Source organism: Oryzias latipes, chromosome 20, assembly GCF_002234675.1.
Source record: "Oryzias latipes chromosome 20, ASM223467v1".
NCBI lineage: Eukaryota > Metazoa > Chordata > Actinopteri > Beloniformes > Adrianichthyidae > Oryzias > Oryzias latipes.
This window is the reverse complement of record NC_019878.2, coordinates 16,901,196-16,919,400: the sequence shown is the minus strand read 5'-3', so window position 1 is coordinate 16,919,400 and position 18,205 is coordinate 16,901,196. Positions and strand designations below refer to the sequence as shown.

Below are 18,205 nucleotides of genomic sequence, written 5' to 3'. Positions count from 1 at the left end.
GACCCTCCTTTTGGCATTTTCAGAACTGCATGCTGCTGGGAGGCAGGAAAAACACAGACGTCCCACTTGAAGGTTACTTGGTAGCTCCCATTCAGAGGATTTGCAAATACCCATTGCTGCTTAAAGTAAGTATGGTGTTTGAGGCGTGTGTGGCAGTGCTGCAGGCCACCTTCCTCATCTCGTCTTGCTTTATTTTTTACCGTCCCCGTCCTCTTCACAGCAACCCTTCCCTCGCTAATGAAACACCAGGCTCGTATTCTGACCCGTCTCTGCTGTAGCTCTGTGGCGCAGCCACACTGAAGCAATAACACAAGACCTATCATCACCTCCAACAGCCAGTTCGGACGTTTTGACTGGAGTCTTTCATACCTGTGATCCCAGTTTTTAGCTCAAAAATGTTCTTTCACAAAGACTGAAACGCAATCCTTTTTCAAAGTCTCGTTTGAGTGGCTGATCTGAGCTGTCCCAACTCATTTATCTTGTTAGGATCTATTAACTTTTCGAAGCAGCCACCAGCATGTGCACAGAGATGTTATGATAATAAGGGTGTAATCTGATGCTCTGCCAGATGAAGGCTTCCAGCTGCCTCGTCTCCCTAAAATCACACAGATAGCCATTAGCGGTTGCAGATATATACGGACGAGTGTTAATTCACCCTGTTGTAGCAGAAACACTGAGAATGTTCTTATGTTAGGGGATTCACTCCGACTTAAAACATTTCTGTTTAGCCGTGTATATGACTGAAAGGTCCTATCTGTACTTTTCTTTCCTTACCTTCCTTTATTTTTAAATCAATTTTCAAATTTTTTCTTTTCTTTTAAAGTAAATTTTACGTTGATTATTTCTATGATGTATTGTGATTTTAATACATTTTTCTGTTTTGTGAAGCACCTTGAATTACTTTGTGTACGAATTGTGCGATACAAATAAACTTGCCTTGCCTTATTCTAAAAAACAGTGACGGCAATTATAATATTTGAATTTCAATAAAAATGTTAATTTAGAAGAGGAAGGGATGTTCAGTTTTTCAAAGATTTGAAGGCTCTTCTGAAGGATATTTCTGAAAATCAGTGTTAGATGAACAGACAATTGTTAATGTGTTTGGACAGTTTTTGTTTTGCCATGTGTACATTTTTGTTCATGTCTTCTCTCTACCTGCTAAGGAGCTCCTGAAGAGAACTCATAGGAAGCACAACGACTACACCCAGGTACAAGAATCTCTCCAGATGATGAAGGCCGTTTGCTCCAGCATCAATGAAGCCAAAAGACAGATGGAAAAACTGGAGATTTTAGAGGAGTTGCAGTCGCATATCGAAGGCTGGGAGGTAGGTTCCAGGATCGCTTCCCTCAGCAAGTCTGGTTTGGTTTCTCTAGTGTAAATGGTCCAAACCCAGTTTAGCTTGCCTGCATGAAGAAGTGGGCCACTTATGGTATGGCGGAAACCTATGCGACATCCCATACTGAGTTTCTCAGAAGAACTCGAAGTAAACACAGTATGAATAGATCTGTATTGTTGCCAATGAGACAGAAATATGAACAACAAGACAACTGTTTACTGCGAGTATGCTCTTAGTCAGGCTTTATACTGTGGTGTTGTGATCCAAATATAATCTATTTTAATTTAATTTTTCTCTTTTCTGGCCTCCAGCGATCTCATCTTGGCTTTTTTAATCGCCCTTACTAACTCTCATATCAGCTTTCCTCACCAAAGCTCCAAGTCGTGACTTTTTTTTAAAGCTACTTAGTCCCCGCCACCATTATGAATCCTAAGAAGCATGACTTCAATAGCCTTTAAGCTCTCTCATGCTCATGGGAACAATGAATTATATTCACGATGGACAAATTCTTTCTGGATGGATAAAAACACAGTCAGAGCTGTCATGCTTTGGGATGACCGATTCATCATCATCAGGTACATTGGGAAAAGCAGGGTTGCTTTTCAGATTTGTTTTCTTCTAGAGTAAAACCGTGTCTCAGGGAGGCGTCAGTAAGCCTTGTGATCTTAGGAAAGGGTGACATGGAGCAATTGTACCACAAGAGTTCTTGATGCTCATGTAATTGACCTGACTGTATTTTCAGACGGCCTTCAGGCCTCCTTAAACTTATTCACAGAGAGATATTGTGTTGATGGGGCCTCTGGATAGAAAGAAACCCCCAGATTTAAGGACAAGACCCATTAAAAAACCCACAAGATTTTACCCTCTTTTATGTGTTGTTTAAAGCTCATTGACAACCCTGGAGGGATATTTGGGTTTTACCAGAGTACAACTGCTCTTCGCAGTTAACAAATATTGCAGGAGACAAAAGGTTTGACAGTTTTTATGACAGTTTTCGTGTAAACACAGATTCAGAAACGTACGATGACATTGTTTATCCAATGTTAAACCTCTGTTGACATCTGAATGAGAAAATACAGACTGTAAGATTTTAGGTCTAAATAGTTCCAGACATACAGTTGAAGGTCTATTAATAGAACATCTAAAATGAGGCACGGGTTTGGTACATCTTGTACTCAAACTTCTAGCTTTAGCAGCTTTGCATTTTGTCCTCTTGACTTTATTAATTGGTAACACTGGCTCATTCTAGAACTGGACTCCATTCACACTGATCCTGATGCTTCAGATGGGATGGAAATGGAAATGAGTAAAGGGACTTAAAGGGGAGGATATGGAAAGAGTGATGGGCTTGTCATGTTTTTCTGTGTTGGGGAAGAATGTGTTGGAGGCTTAAGAAGTTTTTTTGGGGAAGTTTTGTTTTGTTCTTGAGAAGATAGCGCTCATTAGCTGCTAAACAGTTTTCTTAATACAGTGATCCCTCATTTATTTACACTCTAAAGATAACCCAGGATGGACGAAATCCGTGAAGTAGTCAGCTAAATCTTTTACAGTCATTATAGATGCTTTTAGGGTGTAAAAGCTTTTATACAGACAGGTGTTAACGTTTTCACTTCTTACCTCTCGTTTAAACTCTAAAACTTCAAACCTTCAGATCCACTGGCGATTAATTGATGCAGATTTGACAAACTAAACTCATTCTGTTCAGGAGACACGCATAGAGGGGGTTGATTTAAAATGGTCTACAGCCAATCAGGATGCAGAACGCAATGAACTGTTGCCATATTGGATAAGGGTTTTGCATATTACATTTTTTTTTTAATAAAAATAATCTTATTAGGTTTAGCTTTTTAGGATGCAAAAACATTTTTGGGCTTTACCTTTAAATGTTTTTCATTTCTTTGTATTTATTTATCTTTGGCGTTTATAAGTCCAGAAATGTGGCTAATGAGAACAATGGGATTAATCAATGCTGGAGGAAGCGCGTTTGAAAATAACCGCAAAAGGAAGAAATATGAAAGAGTAAAATAAGTGAAACATGATTGAATAGTTTTCCTGTGATTTCCGAAATGTATTTTTATAGTCTGAAAAAGGTTTGATGTTACTTTCAGAGAGCGACCAGGGCACAACTTTGCATTCATTCTCTTAGTGATAATTGGTATAACATCTGGTTTTGGGTCCTGAGAGAATTGGCAACAAAAAGGGCGTGGAGCAATAAATAAAAGACATACAGGAACAGAGTGGCGGAAGAAAATGTGAGAACCGTTTGTAGGACTGGACTTGAGGGGAACAGACCAATAAAAAAATAAATAAAAAAGAAGGAAAAAGCAGAATAGGTTTTGGCCTCCAGCAGGAGGAAACGCTGAGCACATTTTCCACCTCTGCGCTCATGGAAGATATTTTTAGCTCAGAGGGGCTGATCAAACGGGCTCCATAAATTCCCAAGGCAGACAAGTTGAGGGAAGAGAAGGAACACTTTATCACTTGCAGCGGGAACACCAACAAATATGGTTCACCAGACAGGACAATGCAACACATAGCTTCACTGGACGGGATGTTATTCTATACAAGCTATTAACCACCCCGTGTTTTAAAGTCACGCAGCAATTTTCTCTGAGGAAGCAGAGAGTGTTTTCACAGCCCCATGAGAGCCAACAGGAAAAGCAATCCCTCCTTCTGTTTAAACACAACTTAATGGTATTCAGGCATTTAGTCATAACTTTCCATAGCAAAGATAACTATTTAACAGTCTGAATTGAAGCTCTGTGTCTAATCCATTTATAAGTCCATCTTTTTGTTTCCATCCAATCTCGTCTCCAGGGCTCCAACATCACAGATACATGCACTGAGATGCTAAAGCAGGGGGTCCTGCTGAAGATTTCCGCTGGGAACATACAGGAAAGGATTTTCTTTTTGTTCGACAAGCTTTTGGTCTACTGCAAGAGAAAAAACAGGTGCTTCTGCTTTCCCTGTGTTTCATGATGTCTGATTCTTTTTGCTGCACCATAAAGCAGATGTGTTCAGCTTCTTATTAGGCTGCACACATTAAAAAAAAATAAAAACAAGAAGAGAAAATCTTTTTCTTATCCTATGAAGTCTTTCTCTTTGTCTGCACTCTAGCAGAGCATTGGTTCTATTAAATATGTATTGGAAAAGTTTGTTGCCTTTTTGTAAAGAAGAAGACAAAATGCACCATGGGATTAACTCATCTGTAGATCAGGACAGGTTTGGTGTTGAAACTCCTGCTGAATGCCAGCTATTCCAGTGTTTTCACTGTCGCAGAGCACTTGATGAATAGGCTTTTATTTTGGTGCTGTGCTTACAGAGCCCCTCATCCAGCAGCTTGTACATTTTGTGTTTTTGTCATCTGTTGTTAATCTGCCAACAGTGCTGTTGCCACCTGTTTTGATTTGCTTTTAAGTCTTGCATTCATTGTGGCATTTTCAAGTTGTGCACAGTGCGTACCGATATACCTTACTAAAATAAAATATTTATGTATTTATGAAGAAGACTGGAAAAATTCTGTTCTCAGTTTCCAGTTATGTTCACGCCCCCCTCGGCCCCGCATGTTAAAGCAGCCACTTCCAATAAAAGTCTATGTAAACACCCGTTTTAGGATTCCCCTTTTAAAACTCTCGAGTTCACACGTCCTTACGCAAGATTTTTACAACCGTTTTTGGGCTCCAAATATAGGCCGCTCGGCATTGAACGCATGTTGAGAGTTAAACCAGGTAGAACTTTTACCAAACAGGGACTCGGATTTGGTATCCCTCTCGATTTAAGGTTAGTCCTAACTGTTTAAAAATTGATCAGAGGAGAACTTAATAATTGTGGTTTGTGTCCGGCCGGCATTATATAACACAGTCTTTCGTGTATCAGAATGGAGCTGTGTAAAAAAAAGCCTGGAGCAAGATTTGTACCGCTTTGATATTTTTCACCAAGCCTCTTCCGACTGTAGGTGGCAGGTGGCTTGTAACCAGTAGAAAAAGATAAAAAAAAGTCACTCCCTGGTTGTCCAGTTTGCATTATCTGAAATTTTTGCACCTTTTGAGGTCCAGATAATTTTTTTATCCCGTCATTTATAAAACTTTGAATGAATGTAAAGATGTCATAAGTCAGAGCTCTGTGTCCCCCTCTGGTCATCGGCAGGAACCTTCTAAACACCACATCTCCCAGCAACCCCAGCACACAGTTTCTGGATGCCACACACCTGACTTTCATTTGCAATCACTCACAGTATACTGAAGCACTGCACTGAGCCTCACTCAGTGCAAAATTATTGTTTGTGGCACTCTGCCTGCATTACCGAGCATTATATCAAGACCTGATTTCTTGACCCTGTTTTGTCCATTACTCTGTTTGCCTGCCGTCTGCCCCGAATCTTGCCTGGATCCTGACTACCCCAGTCTCTTTTCTGATGCTCCCATGCTCGTTATTGACCCCTGCCTACCTGACCCTGATTTAACTTTGTGGACTTTTAGCTGAGCTAATGAACCTGCTGAAAATGGATCCAACCGTCTGCCCATTTTGTAACAAAAGAATTGAAATCAAGGAACGATGATCATATAACAAGTTTGATTTTTAATGTTAAGGCTAACACTTTCCTTCAAAAATAAAATACTTTAAGTGGCATATTAGTCTCACTAAAACTGGTTCCTTATTTACGTTGAATCAGAACATTTCTTCAAATATAATTTCCTTTTGAAATTTTTTGTACTTGCTGTTATTTCGTCAAAGGCGACTGAAAAACAGCAAAGCGACCAGTGAGGGTCCTCGCTACCTGTTCAGAGGAAGAATCAACACTGAAGTGATGGAAGTGGAGAACGTGGATGACGGCACAGGTGAGAATGTACCTCACTCTCGGGAACTGATTTATGCTCTTCAACAAGTTAAAAGAAACATGTAATCCTGAGAGGAAATTGGCGAGATTATATTTGTTTTAGTGGAAGAATATGAATTACCTTTGAGCTTTTTAACACACATACCGGTAGTTACATGCCCTTGAGGCTGTTCTACTGCTTATGCTGGTGAACTTGTGCTTTTGAGTCTTTTGGCTGTCATAGCCGCTGATTATCATTTATATTTGTAGAAGCCATCATTTCCTTTCCAGCAGGCACACACGGGGAGTTGTGTTTGGTGTTTCCAGTGAGAGATGGATGGATTTGGGTCTGAAGCGAGCAGGAGGATAAACATGCGAAGCAGGCAGCAGAGCAGAAACTTGTGGGTGTTCTGCACCACAGCCATAGGATCTCAATTTGAAATTCAGGGCGACGCGAGTATTTTAGCTTGGATTCCTGTGTAATGAAAGTGCCTCAACTTTTTTCCAGGCACACACTTGCTGCCCGAGGTTAAAACATGCCTTTGAGGCGTTCCACAGAGAGAACGCAGCATTATATATGCTTTTAGCCTTGATTATAACAGATGATTAAAGTGGTTTGTACCATGCTATAGCCTCACAGAGAAAAGCCAACAGCCAGCTGGAGAAAAATGTTAAATGTCCGCATAGTTATGGAAATAATTATCCAAATAAAATAGTATGTCGAGAATCAGTTGTTTTTCTTAAGGGTCCAATAATGTTTTCATTTTACAACCAAACCCCATTTCATTATCAAAATCTATTTGAAAAAAACAATTTGAAGTTAATTACTATTTCTAACTCAGTTTTAGCCAAATTATTTTCAGGTAAATCTTTCTAATATGTCCATGAAGCTCTGGTTGGTTTTTTTCTAACCAGTCTATTTAGAGAAGGAAATCTACCTTTGCCAACAAAAGCTTTTATTTTGGAGCTGGAACCTTTGTTGGACAGAATTCATCACTAGGTTTGGGCTGAGGGCTTTGTAAGTTTATTGAACTTAAATACAAAAACACCTGTGACATCTAGAAGCAAAGGACTTCTGTAGAACACCACCATATTTTGTAGTTTTTAGCCAGGATAAGATGAAGAAAGGGTTAGCTGCAAGAGCAAAATGTGGCAGTTTTCACAATGAAGCACCTGCTAAATATCTAATATAATACATTTATTTGGGTTTAAATGGCTGCTGCCATTATTTTTGTTTGCTTTGTTAGTTAAATACATGTGCAAACATTATTTAATATTTGTTTTATTACAAACAGCAGGCTTGATAAAGGAAACTGAAAAGGTTTTCGTCTGTCCGTCCGTCTGTCCGTCCGTCCAACTGTCATCCAGATCCAAAATGCCTAAATCCCCTAAACTGTATTGAAATGTTTTTTTTTTTTAATAAACCATCAACGTATCCATTATCTGAACATAAATAGATGCACTCATATCAATAAGATTTTCACTTCAGAAAATTGGTGACGACATATTTTCCGTTTAAAAAAAAGAAAAAAGTATTGAGCATGGTGTCCAAATTGCTTTTAAAATCCAAGGCGCTACATAGTCCCACACTTTTTTAGTTTTTTAAAGTTAGGGGTTAGGGTGGGAATTCGAACATAGCCCATGGCTTCTTCTTGGGTCCCACAACATTAGAAGCCTTTTAAGCCCTCTACTTTACTTAAGAGTTACATTTTCTCAGGACTGGAGCTACTGCCAAACATTCCCAGCATCCCCTTACCACATGCTTGTGCGTACCACAGCTATTCATCATCCCCCTCTGCCCCCTCTGTTCTTATTCAGCCCATCTTTTTAGCTGAGTGCCCACACCAGATGGTTGGACATATAATGAAAGTATTCCCAGCTTTTTTAATTTGATTTTAGTTTTAATTTAGTTTCAGTTTTTACTTTAAAAAAAAATCCCGAAAACCTTCACTGTAAGTCACTTGGGACTGAATGTTGAGGACAGACGATTTGTGTTGCTGTCTGATTTTTCCTCAGATGTTAATCTCACAGTGATGTGTGGAAAACGCTTTATTACAGTTTATCTAAATTATTTTCAACTGTCAAGTGATTCTACTTATAGGGAAATGATCACTAACGTCACAAACTGATGTGTCACCCTTTAAAAAAAGTTTCTGTGAGTCAAATAGGGTGTTTTGTTGGACCATTCCTGGGAAAAGGATGGCTATAAAACTTTGAGTCATGATTACTTTTGTTGGTGTTCCCTCCATATCTACCTTGCAGCTGACTACCACAGCAGCGGGAACATTGTGAACAACGGCTGGAAGATCCACAACACAGCCAAGAACAAGTGGTTTGTCTGCATGGCGAACACCCCAGAAGAAAAACAGGAGTGGCTGGAGGCCATCATGCAAGAAAGGGAGCGGAGGAAAAGTGAGAGACTGCTTTAAATTCCTATCATCAGCTTTTTGGTTTTGTTCACTTGCATAAGAGTTTACAGCAAAACTTTGATAGTTGTTGTATTTCCACGATTTTTGAGTCTGAAAGAGCTATAAATATCTTGCTATCATTGTAAAAAAGGAACTTATTTGTGGTTTATTTGCACCCTTTCCTTCCCTTGCTTAGGTTTGAGACTTGGTATGGAGCAGGACACTTGGGTTATGGTCTCAGAGAAAGGAGAGAAGCTCTACCACCTCATGACCAAGGGGAACCTCATAAAGGATCGGAAACGCAAGCTCACCACCTTTCCCAAGTGTTTTCTGGGAAGGTAAGGCTCTTGCTATTGATATGTTTTTGTGAGGTATTTTGTATCTACAAAACTGTTTCTTAATGTGATAGGAAATATACACTGAACTCTCCTTATTTTCTAAGCTCTTAGTTTTAAATATGATGGCCTTTTGAAATACAGCATGTAGGGAAAAGGTCATGCACATGTTCAGAAGACTTTTAGTCTCATAGAAATCCAATCCTGTCAATCAATCAATCAATTGATATTTTTGCTGTGGTGTATAATGAAGACAATCTCTTTAATGGCAAACTAAAAAAAAAAAAAAGGTATTGCTGTGTAGCTCAATAACATGCTCCCCCCCCATTTTATTGCCTGAAGAACTGCCTGACGTTGATTCTTGTGTCACTTCTACAACCATCATTGCTAAATCTGATGAGAAGGATTATTTATCTTTATTTCTTATTTACTTTTGAGAGCTAAAATGTTTCCATCATGCTTTTTGTGAAAATTGAAAGTGTCGTTTGGGCTTTCTTGTTTTAGGCATGCATAAGTGGGTAACTTGATTTTCATTTGCTCACACTATGTGATATAGCCATAGTTTGCACATCAATGTTTTTCAGTTTATCTTGGATTTCCTGAAGTGAAAAGTTCGGCTCTAAAAGTCATGTTGCATTTGGGTACTGGCCTTTTGTGCGTCAGTATGAGGATCAAGTATTGTGAGTGATAAGGTGTCGGAATTGGATCATAACATCAGCAGACGTCTGGTTCCAACTTTAAAGTTGCATTCGCCTTTTGTATTGAGTCACAAGACTCAATCATTTTCGAGAAAAAAAACAAGATCTTGACATGACACTGTTGGTTTTGATGCTGTTCAAACCAAACTGTATTTATGTCTTCCCTGAAACCTTTTTTACACTTTTGCCTTGTCAGCTTTCCGTCCTTCGTTTTAAAGAAACAGGTGTTTTCGAATTGTTTAAATCTTCTAAGAGGTTTTTTGGCCTCGCACAAATCACTCTAGCTTAAGCAGTCTTGTCCCAAAAAAAAAAAGAAAAAAAAGAAAGAAAATCTGGTATTTTTAAAAGCATTGAGGGAAACTAAAAAGCGACAACCAAAAAGTCCTATAGACAGATCTGTGGCCAACTTACATGGAGTGGTGGTTTGGAGAGGAGCATTACTTTCTCTTATGGTCCATGCAGACAACACCAGATCCCTTGTGGTCTGGGGAAGGAATGGAAGTGTCAGCTGAAAAGATTAAAGGATCAAATACTTATCATATGCGGTCATCTAGAGTCTGTGAAGATCAAGTGGTGAGAAAGCAGCTCCAGAGAGGATCTATCTGAAAACCCTCTAGTCACATAAAACACCTGGTTGGCCACTTTTTTTGGTCTAGTCCCCTGTCTACGAGGATTTTTGGAGATGATTACATGTAGGCGTAATTGTCAAACGCAGAAACATCGTCACATGTCTTTAATGAAAACCACATTGCCTATGGCTTCAGCTCAACCCACTCCTTCCATTGTGAAATGCACCGGCTTTATTCTCTCACCACGCCTCCTCTCGACTTTTCTTTTTCAGCTTCAGGGCTATTTCTGTGACTTCCAACTCCTCCTCTTCAAATAGCACAATCTCATTTGTGGTTGGTTTTCTGCAACAGAGTAATTCATCAAAGAAAATGCGTGTGACAACCACCTAGCCAGATGTTCCCGTCCTATTTTAAAACCAAAAAGAAGGAAAAGAGAACAAAGTATTTTTATTTTCAGTTTTTTGATGCAAGTTTAGTTTGTTGGAGGTTAAAAACAATTGACACGACTTCAAATTTTCCTTAATGTCTGATTGTTGTTTAATGAAAGAACACAAACCGGTAAAACTCGATAATGTCGTGACCTTGTGAAACTAAAGCTCATGTTTTGTTACAGCTTTATTGCTTGAAGGTAAACAGCAAGTTATTTAAAACCGTTGTGTTTCTGAGAAAATTTGGTTAGCAAAACTACTTGCAGCTGAGTTTTTATTAATTCAACACAACATAAAGAAAAAAAACTACAAGCTATCTTTACTGACTGGCACTGTACGTTTTTGTACATTGTTTTCATGGTGACAGATGGTGCCACCATGTGTAGAGCAAAAGTGCATTGTCTATCATGGGGTGCTTTAGAAACAAATAATGTGCAACCCCAACTGTATGAATAACTTATATATTATCTATAAACCATAGGAGTTTGTGCCTGGACTCTTAAAAAAAAGGCAGAAACACACTGATGGATATGTGACCACAGTGTTTACAAGCTTTATGTTAACCTTGTAGTTCATACACTACAAGTCCAAAAATGTTAAAAGATATTATTTGAGTAATACATTCCTTAGGTTTGGGTGTTACTAGGTAAAAAAGCGAAGCTTTCTAAATGAGTTTTTGCTTTGTTTTGTTTCAAATAAATCATGGTCAAAGGTTTGTGTCTGTGGTGGGGAGAAACAAACTGCATAGATCAGCGGTTAAAGAGAGCAAGATGTTTGAGGTGGGCAGCTTTTGGCTTGTTGTTTCTCCTAAATCTTTGCAAAATGTTCCATTTGACTCGAGCTTGACACCCTTCTGCTTCTATCGTGGCCTGAAAGCCAGTTCCAGGGAATTCCAGTGGAGCTACTGGCTGTGTTTGTTTGGCTTTTGTGGAGAGACGGGACATAAAGGATGTAATCAGGCGGGCTGCTGCTGTGCTTGCCAGTCTTCCTTGTTCATTGTCCCCCTCTTACTTGGTCCTCTGACCATCGTTCTCCATCTGCCTTCTTCCCTTAGACATTAAATTACAGAGAATTATCCCATTTAGCCTATTTGAGCCATCTAAGCATTAGATAATGTTTTTTTTTTTTCTAGTGGGAGGTTTATTTCCTTTTTCTCATGTTTTTCATTCAGCTTTGCCCAAGAGTCGGTTAAATACTTTGTATAAGATAGTGGCGTCTGTAAAATAAATGATGTAAAACTAGACAAAACACAAGAAGCAAAGGTCTGTGGTTGTTCTAACAGTAAATAAATCGTCCTTCCACCAGAACTGTGTCTGTTTGTTATTATTACTGCTATCATTTTAAAGTAAAATGTTTGTCCTGTCTCTCCCCCATTCCTTTAATAACTTACCTACATTAAACTCAACTTTCTTTCTGTGAGATGTTTTGTTTTTTGTCTCCAAAGTGAGCTTGTTCCTTGGCTGATGGAAATTGGGGAGACAGCAAACCCTGAGGAAGGGGTTCACTTGGGCCAGGCTCTGCTGGAGAATGGCATCATCCACCATGGTTGGTCCTGCTCAATGTTTTAACCTTCAGTAACCAGTTGGTTGTTACTTGTGTGAAAGCAGCTGTTTTATGTATGTTTTTTTGCATGCGTGCCTCCTCAACGCTTGTTTGACATCAAGTTTAGCTGAGGTGCCATAAATATTTATTGCTGCTTGACTCGAGGTTTGTGTAATATTCTCTCAGTTGCTCTGGGCTTAAGTGAGCAGATCCTGTACACGTTTACATAAAGCAGCACATACTGCCCTGCTTGTATCTGTTCTTTAAAGAGCAGGCCCCTAAGTCAAGTTGTATTTTAAATCACTCAGGGGGACTTTATCGCTTCCTCATTGTGAAATAAGATTGGACTCCCTGTCAGGGAGGAACGCCGCTCACTATGCTGCTGTTAGAAATCCCCATGAGAAAAACGATAGAATATCTTTTCAGAAGAACTCTTAATGGAACCTGCATGGCTTTAGCCATGAACACACAGGCAGCTTTTATTTGTGTGGGAAGCTCTGGGTAAAAGTCGCCCCCAAAGCAACTGGGGCATAGTGCTCTGAGCAGCTGTGTTATCTGTGACGGCTTTGTGTGAGGTTGGAGTCTTGCTCTTGTCCGGAAAGCTTGTTCCTACACACAGGCCTAGATGAATAATGCTAGATGCTAGATGAATAATGCTCCCTAGTGGTTTGACAATATACTTTTCCCCCTCATAAATGAAGCAAAAAGCTCCTTGTGTTTCCGTCTGTGTTTTATTTCAGTCACAGACAAGCATCAGTTCAAACCCGAGCCCGTGCTGTACCGCTTCCGCTATGACGATGGCACCTTCCATCCCAGGAGTGATATGTACGATGTTATATCCAAGGTAAAGAGGCTAACACTTATTTCAAAGTTGACCGACCTTTCACTGAATTCACATGTCTTTTTTTGGTCCTCAGGGTGTACGCCTTTACTGCCGTCTTCATAGCCTCTTCACCCCTGTCATCAGGTACACGTCCTCCTAGCTTTCCACTTCTTTCCAATCACTTAGAAAATGTCCACTGAGTCCTAAAAGTAACAGTTGAACCAGAATAAGGGAGAGAAGGAAATGCAAGCTTTTTGTTTTTAAGAATTTGCTAAAGATTCTGACAGTTTGGGGATTTGAAGGTTTTATCTGCTCGGTCTCAAAACACAAAGCTGGTAACTGAAATTTAGCCCATTTGAATGTTTGAGCTTAAAGTTTAGAGCAGTATTTTTTATGTTGACTGAAATAAGCTGAAATAAAACAGCTCAACTGTTTTTTTTTATTTTTTTTAATGAACGTTTAGTTTTTGGAGTGGCCATGGTGCAGTGGTAGGCCGGTTGACCTCTGATTGGAAAATTTGGAGGTTCGATTCCCGCCTTGCCTGCCCATGTGTTGAAGTGTCCTTGGGCTAGACACTAAACCCACCTTGCCTCCAGTGCAGCCACCATCATTGTGTGAAAGGGACTGTGACCGAAAAGGGCTTTGGGATTTCGAGGAAGGTGGAAAAGCGCTATACAAGTATACACCAATTACCATTTTTATCCTTTTTATTGCTATTTAAATTATTCTCAAGTGAGGTCTAATCCAACCATGCTGAGATTTTTTCTGAAACGTTTTTGAGCCTTTAAGTGAAAAGGTCTCTTTTTAAAGATAGATAAACTTTACTAATAACAATTTAGTTTTTGCATTTTGTTTTTCCCTTTAAGATGCCGAGATTAACAGAGATTAACAGCTTTTATCAGAACACATGAAAATACAAAACAGCTGGCTCAAAATTTTCAGTAATGTAAATTAAGTAACAGCTATATTGTTATAAAATCATTAATCTGTTGGAAAAAATGTCTTGCTTTCAACCCCTTGATGCTGGAATGATTTCCAGTTTTCATTACACAGTAGAGGAGAAATATGGATGGATTTTAGCAAAAGCAGTTAGAAACGTATTTGCATCAATTGACGTCATGAGTTTTTAAAAATTAGTTTTATTGAATATCTTGTTAGTAAGGACTTTAAAAAAATAATTTTTAAGCTTTTTTTTTAACGTTGCTTCTATTTTGGCAGAGCTACCTCCTCTGAATATCTTTGGATAGCATTTTCAGGCAGCTTTGGAGCTTTTCTGGACAGCATCACTTCAAATGTTTGATTTCAAAAGGCCTGGAGAGGAGCTTAAATTTCACAGTTAAAATAATTCCTCCTCAGTAAAGTGGGGCATGTTAAGCCAGCGTAAAGTCAAACAAAGAATTCTCTTTATTTCTGCTGCTCCATCTTAAGACCAAAAAAAGGGTGAATATGTGTTTGAATGCTTAGAAGGCTGGTCTGGATTGGTGTCTTCATGCTAAACCTCTTGATGTTGGACTGAGTGTTGTCAGCTACCATTTTACCTCAGCATGTTCTCCCTAAAAGCACAATGCCTCTTGGGAATGCCAGAATTTAATTGGAGCAACCAGTCCCTGCTTAATTAGGTGGAATTTCCTGGCAAAGCAAGAAGGATGAGGCAAATGGGGGGAGGATACAGTAATCAACCCCCTCACCCAAAGAAATCAGTAAATCTTGTCATTCCAGAGGATCTTTTTTTGCAGATTTAAGAAGGAGTACTAGACCTGTACAGTAATTTGAAGGACATAATGAGAAAAGTTGTTTAATATGTACAAGTGGCTGCAGGCTTACACGATGCAACAAATGGAACACAATATGTTCACACTGAACAGAAAAGCCTGTATTACACAAAGTTTTTCTTTATTATTCTCAAAATTTTTCCAGAAACGCAAGATTTAGAGACATTTGTGGAAATATTTCCAATTGACAAATTACCTAAAAGATTTATTGGGACAGAAGAGCTGATTAAAGCTTCAACTTCTAACTTCCTCCTGGTGATTTGTGCTTTTAAAATATAATTGCTTACATTCTCACTCACAGAATGTCCAAGTGAACTTTCTTATTTGGAGAGCAAGTTTCAAACCACCTCTCTGACCTTCTCTTCTGTTATTCCGCAAACTGCTGTTTCCTCACTCCCAACATATGGCTGCCCACTGGGCTGCTGTTTACCTCCCATTTTTCAAGTTGACAGCCTCACTTAGCACCAGCCGATGAGGCCCAGAGTCTCTCCTGTTCTGGTATCCCACTCAGGAGAAACGCTGCTGCTTCTTCTGGTCAACGTGGAGCAACGGCGCAGCATGCCCAATCATCTGCCCCGGCCTCTTCAGAGAAACACAGGATACACTTGCATAACAGTGTTCCATTGCAGAGAAAACGGGGCAACTTTTCACCCTCTTCTGCACCACATTCTGAAGAACACCAGCCAGCTGAGATTGGACTTAAACTCAGCCTCGTTTGACTCGTCTGGTCTGCATGTGATGGAAAATCATGTGTGTGTGGTTGCGTGTTTGTCAGAGTGAGTGTTTGCCTGTGGTGCAGGCGGTCTGGGTGCTGTAAGTCACAGACTTTCCTGGCCCTGCTGCTCAGCCGCTCTGTGTCCCATGGGAGGCCCCCATGTTCATGGGAAAGCCACGGCTCAATTTCAAACAGCATTCTCGGGGTCTGGCAAGCTGCGGCTGTGTGGGTAACATTGAGAAAGGCAACACCATTCCACCATCACTTCGAGGAATGCTGTTTTCCTGTCACCAAACTTCAAAAACTCTCTGCCTGTCTTTAAAAAGTACCCATGCCTGCATGGCAGAAGTGTTAGAGACCCTTTAGGTATTGTGGTTGAATAGCCCGACCAATTACTGCGCTGCAAGTTCACAGGGTTTACTCTAGAGACAATAAACAAACAGCTAAAGACGAGTTTCTAAAGGTTTGTGCTTCTGTGTTCATGCAGAGATAAAGACTATCATTTGCGGACATACAAATCTGTGGTCATGGCTAACAAGCTGATTGACTGGCTAATAGCACAGGTAAGCTTTTATAATAGTTTCCATTTGTACCTTGAAATGTTCAGAACGGTTTTATTATGATGCTTAAGCCAAATGTGTCTATCAGCCTTAGGGTAAATTTAGAGCAAAACTTGTATGATTTTTGCAATTGCACAAGGTGTTCCTGAATGATACAAAAGGAGGAAAGATGTTTTACTATGGGATCATTCTGTTTTCACTTGTTTTTTACTTATCTGCATCTCTTAGTGGAAAAAACATGGTGCTGTTGTCCACAATAACAAAATTGAGTTTTTGATTTAGACCAGTCTCTATTTTAGATATTTAAATGACACAAAAATGCTAATGCAATTTCTGTTCATGTTAAAACAACTCAACATAATTTTTCACAACCAGGCGAAATAGGTTTTGGAATTTAAAAAAATTGTGATCCTTAATGCAGTTGGGTGAAATCAAATCATAACTCTGTGAATCCAAAATTAAAGTGAGGGGAAAAGATTCTACCTCATAGTTATTGTCTCTGAGTGGAAGCTTTAGCATTTTAAAGTCACACTCCGATCATGATGATTATGTTGTTTGTAGCCAAAATTAATAAAACCTATGTCATTTTATAGGACATAATTTCTGCAGAGCAGCCGTAGTTCATTAAAAATTAGGCTCTGAGCTGTTGGCAGGACTGTTGGTGATGTATAAGCCTGCCAACGCTTCCCATCATCCCTTTGTTTACACTGCTAGCTTACAGCTCCTCACAACCCCAAGCTATAACATTGCCGGTGGAGAGCAATATTGGAGCTATCTAGTTGTAAGTTTTGAGCCAGATGCCAACTTGGACGAGGAAAATAATACGGTACATGGGTCTATTTGTCTACATCAGAATGGAGCGGAGCAGGGAGCTTGTTTGTGGCCTGCCGATTGTGGATCTTACTTAACAACTTAAAGCTTTTTTAAACAGCTGTTTTGTCTGCTCCTTATTAACCAGAATTTAAAGAAAAACACAGAACTGCAATTATAAGGTCAATTTTCTTTCCTGATATCCTACATCATCAGAAAAAAGCCCTAAAAACACAATTTCTATTAGAGTGGGTCTTTCAACAGTTGTGGTTTAGGATGTAAACATCACAAAATGGCAGGTGGATTTCATATAGTCTTATAGCTGCACCACTAGGATATTACTACTTAGGTCAGAACAGTCTACATATAAGGTAAAGCACTAGAAAAAAGCACTGGTCCGAACTTTTTTGAATGCAGTAACAAAGTATAAGTGTGTTCATTTGTCTGCTTTATGAAAAATACACCTGTGTGGTGTTTTTCTTTTCAGCTTATTATATATAATATATATATATATATATATATATATATATATATATATATATATATATATATATATTTCATTTTTTTTCATTTCTGTATTATCATTGAAACCAAACATTTTTATGATTTTGTCATGATTTCTCTTGTCCTGCAGGGGGACTGCACATCAAGAGAAGAAGCTCTGATCTTGGGTGTGGAACTATGCGACAATGGCTTCATGCATCACGGTACGTCACCGTTTCTCAGCTATTTTAAGATGTTTCCAACATGGATTCTGTAAATCTCTCCATTAGAGACTAACATAATTAAGCATTTACTGTAAGAACACAACCATTCCCGTTGTCTATTTATGTTTTTTTTATTCCCTTTGATGTCTTTGAGATAGCAGTTTTCTCCTTACGGCAAAGATGTATGCACTTGGTGGATACTCTGTACAGCCATCATTAACTTCATGCATCCAAGCGTATTTCTATAAATTTTAAGCAACCGAAGTTTGCTCCAGCACACACCAAAAAAAAGAACTGTAGCTGTGGTTACAGCTTGTTTACAAAAGTAAGGTTTGTTTTTAACTCCACGCTACATTTATGCCAAAGTCCACATCATACAGGCTGCAGCATGAGTCACAGCATGTCTCCTAGTGCCCTTACAGTGTAACTGCTCCAGTATTGCCCGCAGTCCCAGCCTCACGCTACAATTTACCAGCACATCTATGGAACATAACAAGCCCTGCCATCAAACTTTCTTTCACTTCCACAGCCTCCGGGGTAATTTTCCTATTCGTGCCTGTAAGTTATTTGGCCTAACGATGAGGCTATTAAACCTTTTGGCACCATATCTGATCTTAAGGGGAATGGAGTGAGTTAATGTTAAATGGAAGCTCTTGTTTTTCCCCTCAGGGCTCTTTTTTATTTC

General features: G+C 39.3%; 1 protein-coding gene across 1 annotated transcript in view; it reads left to right on the top strand.

Annotated features, from left to right (window-relative positions):
* prex2 (phosphatidylinositol-3,4,5-trisphosphate dependent Rac exchange factor 2) overlaps positions 1-18,205 on the top strand; it is a 94,218-nt gene that overhangs the window by 19,757 nt on the left and 56,256 nt on the right. The window contains exons 5-15 of the mRNA XM_023949895.1: positions 24-125; positions 1,164-1,325; positions 4,155-4,288; positions 6,072-6,175; positions 8,416-8,565; positions 8,758-8,899; positions 12,036-12,136; positions 12,874-12,977; positions 13,051-13,100; positions 15,931-16,006; positions 17,448-17,520. Of these exons, the coding sequence (XP_023805663.1) occupies positions 24-125; positions 1,164-1,325; positions 4,155-4,288; positions 6,072-6,175; positions 8,416-8,565; positions 8,758-8,899; positions 12,036-12,136; positions 12,874-12,977; positions 13,051-13,100; positions 15,931-16,006; positions 17,448-17,520 (1,198 nt within the window). The remainder of the gene's footprint in view (positions 1-23; positions 126-1,163; positions 1,326-4,154; positions 4,289-6,071; positions 6,176-8,415; positions 8,566-8,757; positions 8,900-12,035; positions 12,137-12,873; positions 12,978-13,050; positions 13,101-15,930; positions 16,007-17,447; positions 17,521-18,205) is intronic.